At 40.7% G+C, this 16,175-nt stretch overlaps 1 protein-coding gene across 1 annotated transcript; it reads left to right on the top strand.

The window, feature by feature from the left end:
• Positions 1 to 701: 701 nt before the first annotated feature.
• fshr (follicle stimulating hormone receptor) lies at positions 702 to 12,310 on the top strand. The gene is made up of 14 exons (XM_070989949.1): positions 702 to 907; positions 2,975 to 3,046; positions 4,008 to 4,082; positions 4,334 to 4,408; positions 4,501 to 4,575; positions 5,774 to 5,848; positions 6,255 to 6,335; positions 7,643 to 7,711; positions 7,808 to 7,882; positions 8,482 to 8,667; positions 9,264 to 9,484; positions 10,148 to 10,329; positions 10,458 to 10,649; positions 11,774 to 12,310. The coding sequence occupies exons 1-14, from the start codon at positions 702 to 704 to the stop codon at positions 12,308 to 12,310; spliced, it is 2,121 nt and encodes a 706-aa protein (XP_070846050.1).
• The last annotated feature ends 3,865 nt before the right edge of the window (positions 12,311 to 16,175 follow it).

The following is a 16,175-nucleotide window of genomic DNA, read 5'->3' as shown; positions in this document are numbered from 1 at the left end:
TTCACTCTTGAATAATATATGTTAGGCATATAGATTTTTAACTTTATTTGCTATTCAACTTTCCAGCTTTTCCCTCATGACACTCGGCCATTTACGTGACAAACGAGGCGAGGTCTTGTGATGGATTGTTACAGTGAATGATTTTTCAAATCAGTTTTGAATAAGACATAAATACAGTCCACAAAGAGAGTCATGTTCAGATTGCATTCACATTTCATCCAGTATCATAGGCTTCAGTGATTTGGGATTTCTTGCTTGTGTGATTTGATCTGAAAGCAAGATTTTAAGGATCAAAGTGGAATTAAAAGTGGAACCAGATTTTTGAAGGAGAAACACACACACACACACACACACACACACACACACACTCGCACACACAAGCCAGAGACCTCCTACATCCACATACACCCATAAAGCTTTTCACACGCCCCCGTTATTCACCACTGCATGGCAGAAAGCACCAAAGCACATTTCTTCTCTCATCGACCTGGTGGTGAACCCAGAGAGGATAGACGGACAAAAACATTCAAATCCAGTGTGGAGTGCGGGCTCTGTTGGAAGGCCTGCATGCATGTAAACACAGACAGGAAAACAGAGACAAGATAAGTGTGAGAAGAGGCAAAAGAAGAAGAGAAACAAGGACATTTTAAAAGTGGAAATATCTAAAATACAACAATCTGGACCGTGGGCAGACCGCAGTGATGATGGTGGTGATTCTGATCATGTTAATGATTGTGATCATAAAGACGGCAGCAGCCTCGGTGCCTGGCTCTGAGATGGACATTAAACCTGGATCTGAGGCCAGCTCGCCCAATCAAACCATGTCCTTCTGCTACCTGCCCCTCTGCTACCTGCCCTTCTGGGTCACACATATTCCTTCCAACATCTCCACCGACACCCAATACCTGTGAGTACACACATACACGGCAATGCACACAAATATCTGCAAAGTTGCTGCAGTTTTTGTAGATGTTTGCATTTTGCTTGCTGATCAGCTGCACAGTTGTTTCACATCTCAGAGAAATCGTTTGGGAAGTCTAAGAATGCTAATAGGCTTCTGCAAGTCATTTGTGGTATCACAGTCAATGATAATGCTGCTTTGCTCTTAATTCATTCCTCTTCTACTTTTTGCAACTGCACAGAAAACCAGAGGATAAGCTCTTATGTAGCCTGTGAAATCCTGCTCAACCAATGCACGATGTTCGTCTCCTGTCTTCCTTTTCTATTATTATTATTTTATATATGTATTTATTTCAGTTCATTTGGGACATTAAAGGGCTTCACCATAAATTTAATATTGCAGCTCTATAAAATTAAGGGGCTTGCAAGAAACAGATTTTTGAAAAGAGTGACAAAATCGAAGGAGCAAGGTCCAGGATATCCCAACGTTTAGTTTGCACTATAGGTCAATGGTGGGGCGGCTGTGGCTCAGGTGTTAGAGCGGTCGTCTGCTAATCAGACGGTTGGTGGTTCGATTCCTGGCCTCAGCAGTCCACATTGCAAAGTATCCTTAGGCAAGATAGTGAACCCCAAAACTGCCCTGATCCAGCCCCATTGGTGTGTGAATTCATATGTATGTCGCCTTGGATAGAAGTGTTTGCCAAATGACTAATTGCAATTGTAGTCTCAAAAAAACATGGAAACCCACATTTCCCATAATGCATCGCCTCTTGACTGAATTTTGCAATGAACTTGCCAATTCTGGTTTTATTAAACATTCGTTTACTCAGGGAATGTATGCAAACAATGTTTGCTCATCTTCAGTGTCTCCCAATATAACTGCAGCTACCTACAGCCACCAAGTAGCCACAGGTTAAAGATGAAGAAGAAAAACGAACAAAAGTATTTTTTGCATTCAGCATTTCTCACAACACATTCTGCAAATGTGCTGAATGCATTTTCTTCCTTCATAAAACATTAACCTTTTTCTTATCCTTTAAAATATGCATTGTTTGCATCCATTTTTACAGGCTTGCAGTCTTCTTCCTCATTGCATTTGTGCATTATTGCCACCAACTAATGACCAAAACTGGCAGCTAGACAGTGTAATGTGGGGTAAATGCTAAAAGTTAGCATAACAGTAGCACAAACAGATGACTGTGGCAGTGTCGGGGAACTGACTCAGCGATGTCAGTTACACAGCTAGCTAAAGTTTGCCACCATTAGCTGAAATTAGCCACTCCAATTATACCAGCCATTCTTTATGCTAAGCTAAGTTGCAGGCTATAGCTTCACACAGGGCATACAAACATGTGTATCAAGCGACGCTGCAAGTGGTTTGGGTGTTTTTGACAGTGATACTGAGCTGGATGAGGCAAGAGGAGGCTAGTGCCACACGGAGTAAACACTGGCTTGTTGTTTTGGCCGTTGAAACGTTTTGAAGGAATCTCAAGGCCACACAGCGAGGAGGGGTGGGATGGTGGCAGTGGGGGTCAGCATTAAAGATTAGCATCACCTCAAGCATTTGTACAAACATGCACTTCGACATCCATGGCAACAGAGTGCAGATATACATCATCTTACTCACAAAGCATGCAAGCAAATGCAGTCGACACACACAGTGACAAGGGCGTACTCTATGGCAACAGTAGCAACTATTCCCAAGAGACGTACTGTGAGCTCCCAGGTGGCGATGTGTGTGTTCTCATCTGTTCCGCTCTGTTCGAAGGTCAAGGCTTAAGGGCAGTGGAGGTATGCAAGTATGCAGCGATGAATGAACATTTCAGATGCCATCTACAATGACCAGATGCAAAATCTGGACGTTCAGTGCACAAAACAGTTTGCTTCTTGCACAAAAACAAAATCCCTAACATGTGTCAATAGGCTAACTGGTCATGGCCTCACTGACCCTGCTGAACCCAGCACACAACAAAATCAGGCACTAATGATTTCTAAAGATTTCTCAACAGTAATTCTGTTATCAGTGTATCGCTGAGAGCTGATGAGATGTGAGCGGCTGCTTCTGTATCAACAGGATAGTTAACGAGACGCAGATCCGAACGATTCCCCAGGGCGCCCTCGACAGCCTGCAGCACCTCAGGAAAATGTAAGTGAATGTGTCTGTTGTTCTTGTTTGTACTCTGACGTGGAACATAATGAACTGAAGAGGTCAAAACACTTAAAATGCGAATGGATCATCCAAACAGAGAAGTGCGGAGGAGGGTGAAGAGTCTATGTTCAGACCTCATGGTCAAATTTCTCTTTAGATTTGGTGTTATTAAGGGAATTTGATGGTAATACAGTCTCATGTTTAGTTGAATTTAATAAAGCTGGAGTGTTAGAATTCTCCCCTACATTCATACAGTTTAAATTACATATAAAATCCTCCAAACTGATGGAAACAAGAGAGCTCAAAAGTATTGAATTATACTTGTGCTACAGGCTTGTATTTGTCTCTTATTGTGGGCTTTTGTGCATAGCAGCAACCCTGCAATAGATTAGATTTTTGTTTGCTCAAATTAAATTAGTCTTCACAGTAATTTGTAATTGGAAGTTTGGAATAATCTATCTTTATATAATATATATATATGTGTTTGTGTTTGTGTGTGTGTGTGTGTGTGTGTGTGTGTGTGTGTGTGTGTGTGTGTATTATAATTTATTAATAAAAATTGATTTTTCTGTGTTCCAAATGTCTTATTGAATGCTCCAGGAAGGAGAAGGAATTCTTTGCATACTTAGATCCAAAAAAAAAAAAAAAAAAAGTTAAAATTCAAGTCAAACTGCAAAATGTCCCTGCAGATAAAGGACATTGAAAAAGATATCAGGAAGCATGTTTTGACATCTTGATTGTTTTTGTATTGATCCTCATTTTACTTTTTGTGTTATGATGCATCTGTGGAGCTTCCTATAGTCCTTCCTTTAATTTGAAATCCTTATGTTGAACCTACTGTAAGTGTTCAGAACCTTCCTTTCTCTACATGTTGATGTTTTTGGCCTTCTTGCGCACAGATCTTCCCAAAATTGCTGTTTTACGATTAACAAGTGCTTCCCCACTACCCCAACCTTAGCACCATAAGGGAGAACGACATGCTGGAGAGTATTGATGCCTTTGCCTTCGCCAGGCACCCGCGGCTCACCAGCATGTGAGTATACAGCTGCCTAAAAAGCAGCGCTCATGACGTATTTCTACCCAACATGCCCATGTGTTTAGTCTTTGTTTTGGAACAAGAAGGGCTGCAAACTCTGAGAAAGCTCATCACCCAAACAGTTGTAGAGTAAGCTTTGCAGGCAGGTGGAGACAAAATATGTGAAAGAATAAGTGTGAATGAAATCTAACAGCTGAATTTTTCAATACATGTCATACTCTTCATTTATTCATTTGTGTTTCCCTCAGCGTCATCACTGAAAATGTTGCATTAGAGAGCATAGGAGCTTTTGCTTTCTCTGACCTCCCTGAACTCGTCGAGATGTGAGTATAACTGGCTATAGATGGCAGTGGTGAATCCCTGTGATTGTAAGTCAGTTGTATCAGTGAGTACATGATGTCTGTGTTTCTTTCAGAATCATAACAAATTCCAAAAACCTGAGACACATCCATCCGGATGCGTTCAAGAACATTGTGAAACTGCAGTATCTGTGAGTACTGCAGTGGGGAAGAAGGCTTTCCTCTGCAATTTGTGCTTTTCAAACTGATTGTCAGTCCAAAATAGGTCATGGGTGACAGGCCTACTTCTGACAGGGCCCCACACGACCAAAGACATCATTTTTTAATTAGCACGGATCCCCTGGAAGATAAATCAAGTGTCACATGAAAAAAGCTAACCATCATTTCAGCCTAGTTAAATGAATTTACTGCAAAATAACTCGAAAAGTCTCTGACTGTTTATAAAGAAAGTATATCACCAAAATGCCTTACTGACATTATCAGAACTTTTACTGTTATGTTTGTCTCCATGTGTGAGAACTGGGACACATACACAGAAGAGTTTATGGCAAAAAATTATTACTATTTAACTATTCAACTTGTAATCCAGGGCACCTCAACACAAGACCATTGTGTTTTGAATTAGATCCCTAATATTTCTGATTTCGATGATGTTTTAGGACACACTGATAAGAAAATCCTGTTAATTAGGAACAAATGTTTCAGTTTTGTTCCAAAATACGGTTTCATATGCAAAATATTGCTTTTTTTAAAAAATATATGTTCAGCTTCAAGCCATGCTAGCCATGCTAGTGTGGCCCTATGGATTGACAAGGTCCGTTGGTCTTTGGTCCAAAAACCAATAAAAACAAAAAATAAAGACATTCCCATCAGCCTTAGCTCTTCTTTGCGTTGTTCTTATATTAGCATGCTAACAGGCTAAACTGAGATGCTGAAAAGGAGGATGTTAGCACGCTGATGTTAGCATTTAGCTCAAACCAAAGCGCCACTGTGCCTGTAAGTGCAACCTCACAGAGCTGCTAGCGTTGCTGTAGACTCTTACTCTTGTTTTGAAATGATCACATTTCCAAATTGAATACCTGTTCTGTCTCAGCTCTGAATAATCAGTGTTTTACAGTGAAATGTTTTAGAGATACTGAACGTTGAACTTGTTACGTGTTTTTGCCCAGTCGTTTGGAACACGGAGCTCCTGAAGTGATTTATCTTTCAGCCACATGAGCTTCTCTCTGAATTTTCTTGGAAGCTCTTCCCTTGTTAATTTTTATCTCAGTCAACACGGATGAATGCTACATTGTCTGATTTTATCACTGTGACTCAGTCGTAGTGTCTGCTTTTCAGAGGTCACCTTGTGAAAGTAGTAACATTTGTTGCTTAATCTGCACATCACAGGACCGTCTCCAACACCGAGCTGAGAATTTTCCCAGACTTCACCAAGATCCAATCCACGGCCCAAGACTTTCTGCTGTAGGTCTCCACACAGTGCACAATATACTACAAATGTACGCTGAAACACACACCCACACACCACGATTCCCACATGCATCTGAGCATACAGGCTATTGTATGCACACACAAGAAGAAATCACACCATTAAACAAATAACGCTGCAGTTAAAACCTACGCACTGAGTGGTCCTTGCAGAACAGAGTACCTGGAATACAAACCACCTCGTCTCCAGCCTTTAAAGATCCATCCTCAAACTGCTCTCCCTTCTCATATTTATCAGCTTCAAAGGGGCTAATAGATTTGAAGGGGGTTGCAGCATGCATTCCTAATATTCTGCACCTCCATTCTTCTACTTGAAAGTCTACTTAAACTATTGACTTCTATTTGTTGTTTATCCTGTGTTTTTAATCTGCGTGCTGCCTAGTGACCTGGAAGAAAACAGCCACATAGAGAGAGTCCCCGCCAATGCTTTCAGAGGCCTCTGCACTCAAACTATCGGCAAGATGTAAGAGACTCATCACTTTTTTAGAAACATGCGCTCCACCCTCACACGGCTCCGAGTGGGCATTACATGTGCAATGATGAATGTTCCCTGAAATGCTCCCTGCCCTCTTTACTGAGTTCTGTCTTCTCCCACTTCTCTCCTTTCTGCATTTCTAACACACTTACTGCTTCACATCACCTCTTTATTTTTTACCATTGTTCCCATTTTAAGCAGTAGATCCTGCTGAAAATCCCCTTTCAGGTCTATACCATATGTAGGTCGACTGAATCGGGCTCAGCAATTCAGAGAGACATATTTTTATTTTGCTCATGAATGGATTTTGCCATTAATTCTTTTTCTTAAGCAAAAAAATCTGAAATTAAAAGAAATATTTTCAAATCTCTTATGATACTAAGATTACTGTAAATGTAACTGCAGCTCATATGACTAGTACTACTACTACTCCAATGTAAAGTTGACTGATCAACAATAATGGAAAGCAATCATTTGCACAAGTACAATTTGGATGTATCTGTACATTTTTTACTTTAATTCTTCTTTAATTGTACTCCACTGTATTTGAAAGAGAAATATACTGCATGTATACTGCATTTTTCTGATAGGTGACTACTTTAAAAATGAGTATTTCACATACAAACCATGTCATTAGCTTATTAAATATGATGCAGTTTTGTAGATTAAACCAACGAGCAGAACATAAAGTAGCTAAAACATAAGTAAAAATAACCCAATATTCTAACATATAGAATAACAAAACACTGACGTGTGGTTCTCCTGCATAATAATTTACCTTTAAAGATAACGTGCATTTGACGGCAAACACTTTTTTTTTTTTAATTTATTAAATTTTCCAAAATTTGTGTTAAATATGTAAATGACTACTTTCCAATTGCATTATTGCAAGATTTACTCAAAGCAAAAGTTACATATTTCAGAAAATTTGCTCATTCTAACTGTCAGGAAGCAGCGTAATTCCCAAAATGTCAAACTGTTCCTTTAAGTATCATTTTAATTGCAGGAAGTGTACTTATAAATAAGTACCTTTAAACTGTGTCACTACTCGAATGGAAATATGTCAGCCTACAGCTTCCCGAGGTCCAAAGCTGTCCAGCTAAAAAGCAGAAAAGGAAGAAAGAGGAGAAGAAGTTTTACATAACAATAAATACAGTTTAATTCATGTGTTTATACAGAGAAAGAAAGAACTGCACACACTAAAATTAGCTTTGATAGTTCAGATAAGTTTACTGTTGGGACTGTTCTGTGTTGCAGCCACATGACTGTAATTTGGCTTCCCTTTCTAATGACAGACGGCTCACCAGAAATGGCATCAAGGAGGTGGCAAGTGACGCCTTCAACGGCACAAAGATGCGCAGATTGTGAGTCACAGGCGGAGACACAATTGCAAACAGGAGATTTACCAGAAAAAATGAAAAGCTCACATATTTAATTCTCTTTTTCGTCCTCTCTCTCAGATTCCTAAGAGGCAACCAACAGCTTACTCACATCAATCCCAACGCCTTTGTGGGTTCCAGTGAGTTGGTGGTACTGTAAGCATGACATCCAACAGTAACTCATGCCTACATGATTCACCCTGCTCATCATCGCTTATTAAACTCAGGATGTAGGAGAGAGAAACAAGAAACAATGCGGCATGTGTGGGGAGGCTCAAAAAAAAAAAAAATGCTTGAAACTTGCCAAAATTAAGGTAAAAATAAACCGAAAGCAGGTGAAGTCATTAACACAAGAGAGATTTTTTTTTTTAACCTGTGTATTCCCCAAAGAAAGAGACACCTACAGTAATTCTATTGAAGCAGCAATCAGAGTGTTTTTCTTTTTCTTTTGGGCTATCATTGCTGTAATGTCTCTCCATTTCCTGGTAATCACTTGGCATTCAAACAGTGGCTCTCCCTGTGAAATTTCTGTTCAGGAAATTTGAGTTTTATTCAAGCAACACTGGAGTTTTTGCTGACTTGAAATTCTTCTCTTAATCCACAGGGTTTTTCCACAGAAAAATAAAAAACTGATCACTGGTTTAACGCCCATTACATAAAGCAAACAAAGAAGACATCTGTTAGAAATAGCATGAATTCTGGCATTAAAGTGACTCCTCTGTTAAATACCAAATAGTTTGTGTTTCTTTGGGCAGGGACGTTTCCCACACAGCCGTCAGCTCCCTGCCGGACTTCATCCTTGGTGGTCTCCAGAAGCTGATCGCAGAGTCCGCCTTCCATCTGAAGGAGCTTCCTCCCCTGCAGCTCTTCACCAAACTCCACCAGGCCAACCTGACATACTCGTCACACTGCTGCGCCTTCCAAAACATCAAACGGAACAGGTGTGTGTGCGCCATCATCAAAAGCTGAGCACTTTATCATCAAAGGGACAGATCGAAATTTTGTGAAAGATGCGCTTTCCTGCTGGGAGTTATACTACCACTGTCAGCTCTGTGTGCTAAATATGTAGAGACAGCTAGCTTAGCTTAGCATAAAGACAAGAAACAGGGGGAAACGGCTAGCCTGGCTCTGTCTGGCACTCACTATTTGTGACATTGTAGCTTGTTTGTTTTAAGTCTAAAGACAATCATTTGAAATTTGCTGACTTCCTTTTTCACTACCTGAAGTATCACCTGGTGTGTCGCCACTGACAGTCGACCAATAAAATGCACCGTGAATAAAATTACAGATTTCTCTGAGTTTCAACAGTCTTGGAAACATTTGAATGATGCGAGAAAACAACTCAGCAAAAAACACAGGCCGTTTTTAGACATTCTAATGCAAAAATGTGACATATTGTGCATTTCATTGACAAGTACACCACTTAAGAGGAATATAAATTATAGCAATGTTGTATTTTTACTATTAATATTTCAGTATGACTCCATTACTGTTTCATTAGTATGTATAAACTAACACTGTAGTTACTGTGTGCTAGATCGGGCTGGAACTCCCTGTGCTCCCACCCCAAGGCTCAGGATATCCATCACTTCTACAAGGACCACTGTTCCAACTCCACCTCCTTCACCTGCAGCCCGACCCCAGATGACTTTAACCCCTGTGAGGACATCATGTCCCCCGTCCCCCTGCGGGTCCTCATCTGGATCATCTCCATCCTCGCGCTGCTGGGGAACGCAGCCGTACTTCTGGTCCTGTTAGGTATGAAACAGCGTTTTTTGGCATTTAAACTGACCCATTCTGTGAGTACTTTGTATTCTTTTTGAGAATATATTTTGGGTTTTTGTTTGTGTTTTGCCTGTGCGCACGTTAGAAGTTAAGGTACTGCTTTCAGAGCTGGAAAGAGACAAACTACAACTAAAAACACTTAGTCAACTGTTTTACTTGATTAAAAAATTTCAGTACTTGCACTTTATTTCAGTATTTCCATTTTGTGAGACTTTAAACTTGTCTTCCACCACATTTAAGAAGCAAATGTACTCTTTGCTCCTTCTAATTACAGAGCTTTGTAGATAAAAAGTTTACTGATTCTAAATGAGATTAAGAAATAATTGAACTTCCTTCTTTTATTATTTCTTTCCTTCCCTCATCCTGTCCTACTTTCTCTCAACATTTGTTTCCTTCTGTTTTACTTTCTACTTTCCTTCCTCATGTTTATTCTTTCTTTCATCCACTTTACAGTTCTTTGCATTTGTCTTTATGTGCTCATTTCTTTCCTTATTTACTTCCATTTCTTTCCCAAAACTGGAATCAGAAAGTTTTCACATACCGACAAAACTAAGCTCTTTTGCGACAGAATATCAACATGAGGACCTTTTATTGTTTTCGGGTACCAAGACTTTCTGTTTTCTTTCTTTTTTTCAGGCAGCCGCTCCAAACTGACTGTCCCCCGTTTCCTCATGTGCCACCTGGCCTTTTCTGACCTCTGCATGGGCATCTACCTGGTAGTCATAGCAACTGTAGACATGCTCACTCATGGCCGGTACTACAATCACGCCTTGGACTGGCAGCTGGGCCTGGGCTGCAGGGCTGCGGGCTTCTTCACGGTGCGTGTGCATGCATGGAGTCCTCTGCAACATACAGAACATACGACAGCTGCACATAAATAACAGCACTCATAAATGTTCATGTTTGAATTGAAATGTATTGTAATAAATGTGTGTGTAAATTACAGGTGTTTGCCAGTGAGCTGTCAGTGTTCACGTTAACAGCGATCGCCATGGAGCGCTGGCACACCATCACACACGCTCTGCGGCTCGACCGTAAAATTCGCCTGAGACACGCGTGTATTGTCATGACAGCAGGGTGGATCTTCTCCTTCCTCGCCGCTTTGCTGCCCACAGTCGGGGTCAGCAGTTACGGCAAGGTGGGCGCCTCATTCTCATTCAGGTCCCCTGTGCTCTCAGTTTGGGGGAGCATTTTATTGTCTGCTCCCTTCACAATTTGCGTGGGTTCAGGCAGCTGTGGCTGCAAGATGGTGCATGAACTCAAACTCCACAACTGAAGCTTCCAAAATATGCAAAGATTCTGCAAAAGAACAATGGAAAGTTGTATACATGTCTGAGAGGATATTCAACCAATGGGGCTGCAAACAAGGATAATTTTCATTAGTGATTAATCTGCCAATTATTTTCTCAATTAGTTTGCTAATTGTTTGTGAGCAAAATATGGTCATAACAATTTTCTGCTTCATCAAATGTCTTCTTTTGTTGGACCGACAGACCAGAACTCAAAGATATTCAAGGAAAAGCAGCAAATTCCCACAATGGAGAACCTGGAACCATTAGACGTTTGTCATTTTGCTTGAAAAATTGCTTTTTCAATGAATAGATTATCAACATAGTTGGCAATTATTCCTGTCAGTAGACTAGTCAATTAATCAACTTACTCGTTTTGATTCAGCAAAAATTATTCAAACCCCCAACTGTAATGTATTTCTGAAACGATAATTCACAGATACGCTGGCTTTCTTTCTCTTCAGAAAGGCAGCTTGTGCTCCAAAACCAGTAACCGTTCTAAAGTTCCTACTCAAAGGTCCATTTTCCAGCTATCCTTATATGCTATTCTGCTAGGCATAGACAACTGGGAAAACAGCATGTGTAGCTTATATAATAGCTTCACTGGTCTTTTGTGTTCTGATTTCTTGTGGCCTTTATTTGACAGTGCGACAGTATCCTATTGAGAGACAGCAAACACACTTTTACTTTTGGAATCAAATATTGGTGATTACATGAAATTCATTTTTTATTTGCCGACCTTAAGCTGGTGGCTTAGTTTCTTTGTTTATCCAAATATAAAGCTACTTTCACATAGAGTAGGTGTCTGTTTTTGTAGCCTACTGGTCCATTATGAGCCTTTTCAGAGGCTTTAACTGGTGCAGAACTCTGCAGACTACCTTTTTTCGTCCAGGTAATGATGTGGAAATTCAGCACATTCAAGGCCGGTGAACGCTGTGTGATTTTTAAATGTCTGCATCTATTTGCGGTGCAGGTGAGTATCTGCCTGCCCATGGACGTGGAGTCTCTGGAGTCTCAGGTCTATGTGGTGTCTCTTCTCCTCCTCAACATCCTGGCCTTCTTCTGTGTGTGCGTCTGTTACCTCAGCATCTACCTGACAATCCGCAACCCAGCGTCAGCGCCGGCCCACGCCGACACCCGCGTGGCCAAACGCATGGCCGTCCTCATCTTCACCGACTTCGTCTGCATGGCTCCCATCTCCTTCTTTGCTGTCTCGGCCGCCCTCAAGCTCCCTCTTATCACTGTCTCAGACGCCAAACTGCTGCTGGTCCTCTTCTACCCAATCAACTCCTGCTCCAACCCCTTCCTGTACGCCTTCTTCACCCGTACCTTCAGACGGGATTTCTTTCTCCTTGCAGCTCGCTTCGGCCTGTTTAAGACCTGGGCGCAGATTTACCGGACAGAGAGTTCCTCCTGTCAGCAGCCGGCATGGATCTCTCCAAAGAGCAGCCTGGTGACGCTGTACTCCTTGGCCAATACATCAAGTCTAGATGGGCAACAAGAGTGCTGACTATCATTCAAACACAGATACAGACTTTTTGCTGCCCCATTTCTCTCACCAAATGAGTACAATTAAAAACACCTCTTATAATACAGCTTTGCTTAAAGGAGCAATATGTAAGAAATTTAATAGAAAACATTCAAAAAACGAGTGAAATTATCAACAAAATGTGTAGAAGTAACAGTCTGACGTTACGTCAAAGACGTCTATGTATTGTGTTGCAGCTACTGAAGTTAGCATGCTAACCAGCTAGCACCGGCTTGCACCTGAGCGAACTAGCTAATTAAGAGATTAAGATCAAGATTAAGGTTTCACTTAATTAATGCACACACATGCTACAGGGAGGAGACTGCACACACACCATGCTTTGTAAAATTATTTTCTCCGCATTTAACCCATCCTGGTAAGTCTTCCTCCGCGGCAGACCAGGAGCGGTGGGCTGCCAGCCAACGGTCGTGCCCGGGGATCAGTTCCTCTTTGGTCAGGTGGTGATCTTCTTGCATGTTTTTAGTGGGGTTTTTTTTATGGAGGATACCCCAGGTGAGCACAGGGGGAACATGTTGATGTGTTGTAGAGATACTGAACAGGCTGCTAAATCCTCGAAATGATGCTCCAACTCATCATTCTTATGCTCTGAATGCAAGCAAAGTTTGTTGGTTTTCATATATCTCCGACATGTTGCCATTATCTTTGGACATCAGCTGCTGACTCATCGGGCCTGATCTCAGACCTGCAATCCATGTGACCCATGTTTAAACTCTGCTGCACAGTATGCACAATGTGTATAGAAAACCAAGTAAAGACAGCTGCAGAACAAGTGCAGATACTTTGACCAAATCTAGGTCAAATAGCTGCCCCAGAAAATTCTTTGTGTTAGATTTAACTTGATTTGAATGCCAGATGGGTGGAGTTTACTGTATCACAACAACTGAGTTCAGAAGAAGAACTGATTTTTACTTTTGTGCATCGTGTTACATAATAAATGCCATCCATCTGTCCTCCCGAGATAATGAAACGAGCTGAAGCACTTTGAAACGGTTTAATAAAGATGTGACACTCGGCATGTCAGCACACACACATCGAGAACTCAACATTCACTTAACGTTCAACATTGTGATTGAATGATAATCATTAAGAGGCACCGCAGGGAGCTGCTGATTAATAATCTTCTCATACACTCTGTCTGCTGTAGCTCTCCATGCCTCCACATCCCTGTTGCCCTTCAATCTGCACACCTTTTTTAAAAAATGAAGGATGTGTAATTATCTTTGTATTATAATAATGTTTATTCTTTATTCAGATTCCTGGGGTCCACACAAAAACATCAACTCTAAAAAAGGCAACCACTTAAAATCACACAGTACCAACAGCACATGAAATAAGAAATAGCAGTAACCTGATGGCAACAGAAACAACAAACACTTCTTGTCTTTAATTTGATCCGTGGATTTCCAGATGACAACATGATGATTTCTGTAAATGAAAGAATTAAGTGCCACTTTTTATGTATCTATATCAGTGTGTTTTATCCAAAATATATCTTTGTGGTGATTTTCTTTCTCATATGATTTATAAAAGAGCTTATTACATCCTCTCTGTTTGCATAGACTTTGTATGGTGAATGAGTGAATGAGGCGTAGTGTTACGACTCTGGGCTGTATGAACATTTTCTCTGTATTTGTGTTCGATGTCTCTGTTCTTTAATCGCCTCTGTACATGAGACGTGGACGTCTCTCTCTCTGCTGCGAGTGTGTGATGGGCTGCAGGTGAGCTTTGGCTGATTGACTGAGTGAGTGTGCAGGTTGTTCCAGGGAGCCGACTGCTTCCAGCCTCCACGGAGGCTGCAGTTTAAAAGGTCGGCTTCCCCCACTTTCTGTGTGTAATGTAACAGATCTGCTAATTGATGTAACAGCCCATGATTGGTAGGGGTGGGTATCATTTTTGTTTGTTTCTCCTGTTTATGGATTAGGAGTTAGGTGAGTGATTTGTCTTTTTTGTTTTTTTTATTTGAGTAAGTTTAGGTTGCTCGACTTTAGTTCCCTTATGTTTGTCGTTTTGCTGTTGGCCCACACTGAAGCTAAAAGACTTAAATAAACCTTTAAAGGGCTTCAAAGTCTTTGTTGCTGGTGGTTTGTTTGGAAGCTGGGAAGAAGGGAGTCCCATTTTTCACTTTGCGCCAGAGTTTCCCCGAATGTGGGTCCTAACAGTTGTAACAAAAGGTAAAAACTCACATCAACACACACACAAAATTTTATCTCGTCTGTCCTTCAGAGCCTCCAAAGCTTTCAAGGACAAAGTGACCCTTCCAACCTCTGCTCTGTGTGCCGGGGAGGGCGGGTGGATCTGGGAGGGGGGACTGCACAGCTGCTCTTTCTGATTATTACAGGAGGAGGATGGAAGAAGAAAGCAACCCAGGGTTTCAAGGCTGCAGCTGCAAGAAGGAATCCAAGTCCATCTCATTGATATGGACACACTGCCTCCTGCATGCCAACGTTGAACATGTGCGTGCATTTATATTCTTTAACCACCAGGTGATGCTGCTGGTGCAGGATTTATTGTGATCTCTGCTGTGTTATGGAGGGTCTCAACAGCAATGGTTACTCAAGAACTGTGTGAAATAAGTATAAATCTGAGGTACTTCACTGGAGTATTTCAATTTTATGCAACTTAATACTTCTACTACACTGCATCTCAGAGGTAAATATTGTACTATTGTACTTTAGTTACTTTTCAGATCACATTTTTCATGCCTGTCCTGTGCAGGGAAAACCATGTATCTCCAAATTTGGTGATTTTGAACACCTTTGTGGGTGTTTTATAGAATATGATGAACTGCTGTGGATTAAACTACCCAACAGTATGAAAAGTAGGTAAAGTAACAGTAATATAAAAGTGATATTAATCCAAAAAACATCATATATTATTGTAAAAACACTGACAGAGATGATTTTTCTACATGATGAGTACATACGTTTACTTAAGTGAGGTTTTGAATGCAGGACTTTTGCTTGTAGTTGAGGGTATTAGTACATCTACTGGAGTAAAGGGTCTAAATATTTCTTCCAAAACTGCTCAGCAGACACTGTAACTTTTACTGCAGTTCAGCTTGAGGGAAAATGAATTTAGATATAAAATGTGGAAGTTCAATTTGATCAGAACAATAACAATAAAATGTGCTATTCTCTGTCTTCATAGCTTGTGGCATTCTGGGGCAAAACAGACATCAAACCATCGTTATGTCAAAAAAAAAAATAGATTGAACGCATAGTTGCATGCAAGACTACATCATTGTCTGCAACAAGGAATAATGTTATTTCAAGGAAAGGGCTGGCTTCAAGGTTAAACTGATGCAGTACTGATACAATAGCACATGTAGTGCTGATGATCTTTAAAGTCTCTATACAGAGCAGCACTGTGGAATAATGAGACATATTGGGGGGCTACAGCAAAAATAAAAGCCATTAATATACAGATTTGTTCCCAAGTTGTGCTGTTGTTGTCTAAATTGTATAATAATATAATATATTAAACCCAACAAAATTGCAGAACTTGTCAGATTAATCCGTTGTTGCAGCTCTTATCTTTGTATAGTGTACAGTTGGTGGCACAACCTCACAGTCTCAAGCACTGAAAGCAGAGTTGTTTTGCTCCTTTTTCAGAAAAAGCACACAAAGTAATAACATTCAGGGCATCTTGTTGACCTTAATTTGTTGCATGTCACACCTGTGTCACTCCCTATTTCCCCTCTCCATTAAAAAAAAAAAAAAAAAAAACTAGATCACATTAAAAAAAAGTAATAACATCCAACCAGCAGTGTTAAAACTGGCAGAACTGATTTGAGAACAGCCCTGCCTGAGGACGACTGTGTTGATAT

This window comes from Chaetodon trifascialis, chromosome 21 (genome assembly GCF_039877785.1).
Source record: "Chaetodon trifascialis isolate fChaTrf1 chromosome 21, fChaTrf1.hap1, whole genome shotgun sequence".
In the NCBI taxonomy this organism is placed as follows: domain Eukaryota; kingdom Metazoa; phylum Chordata; class Actinopteri; order Chaetodontiformes; family Chaetodontidae; genus Chaetodon; species Chaetodon trifascialis.
The sequence above is the reverse complement of the archived record's forward strand: the minus strand, read 5'-3'. Positions and strand labels throughout refer to the sequence as shown.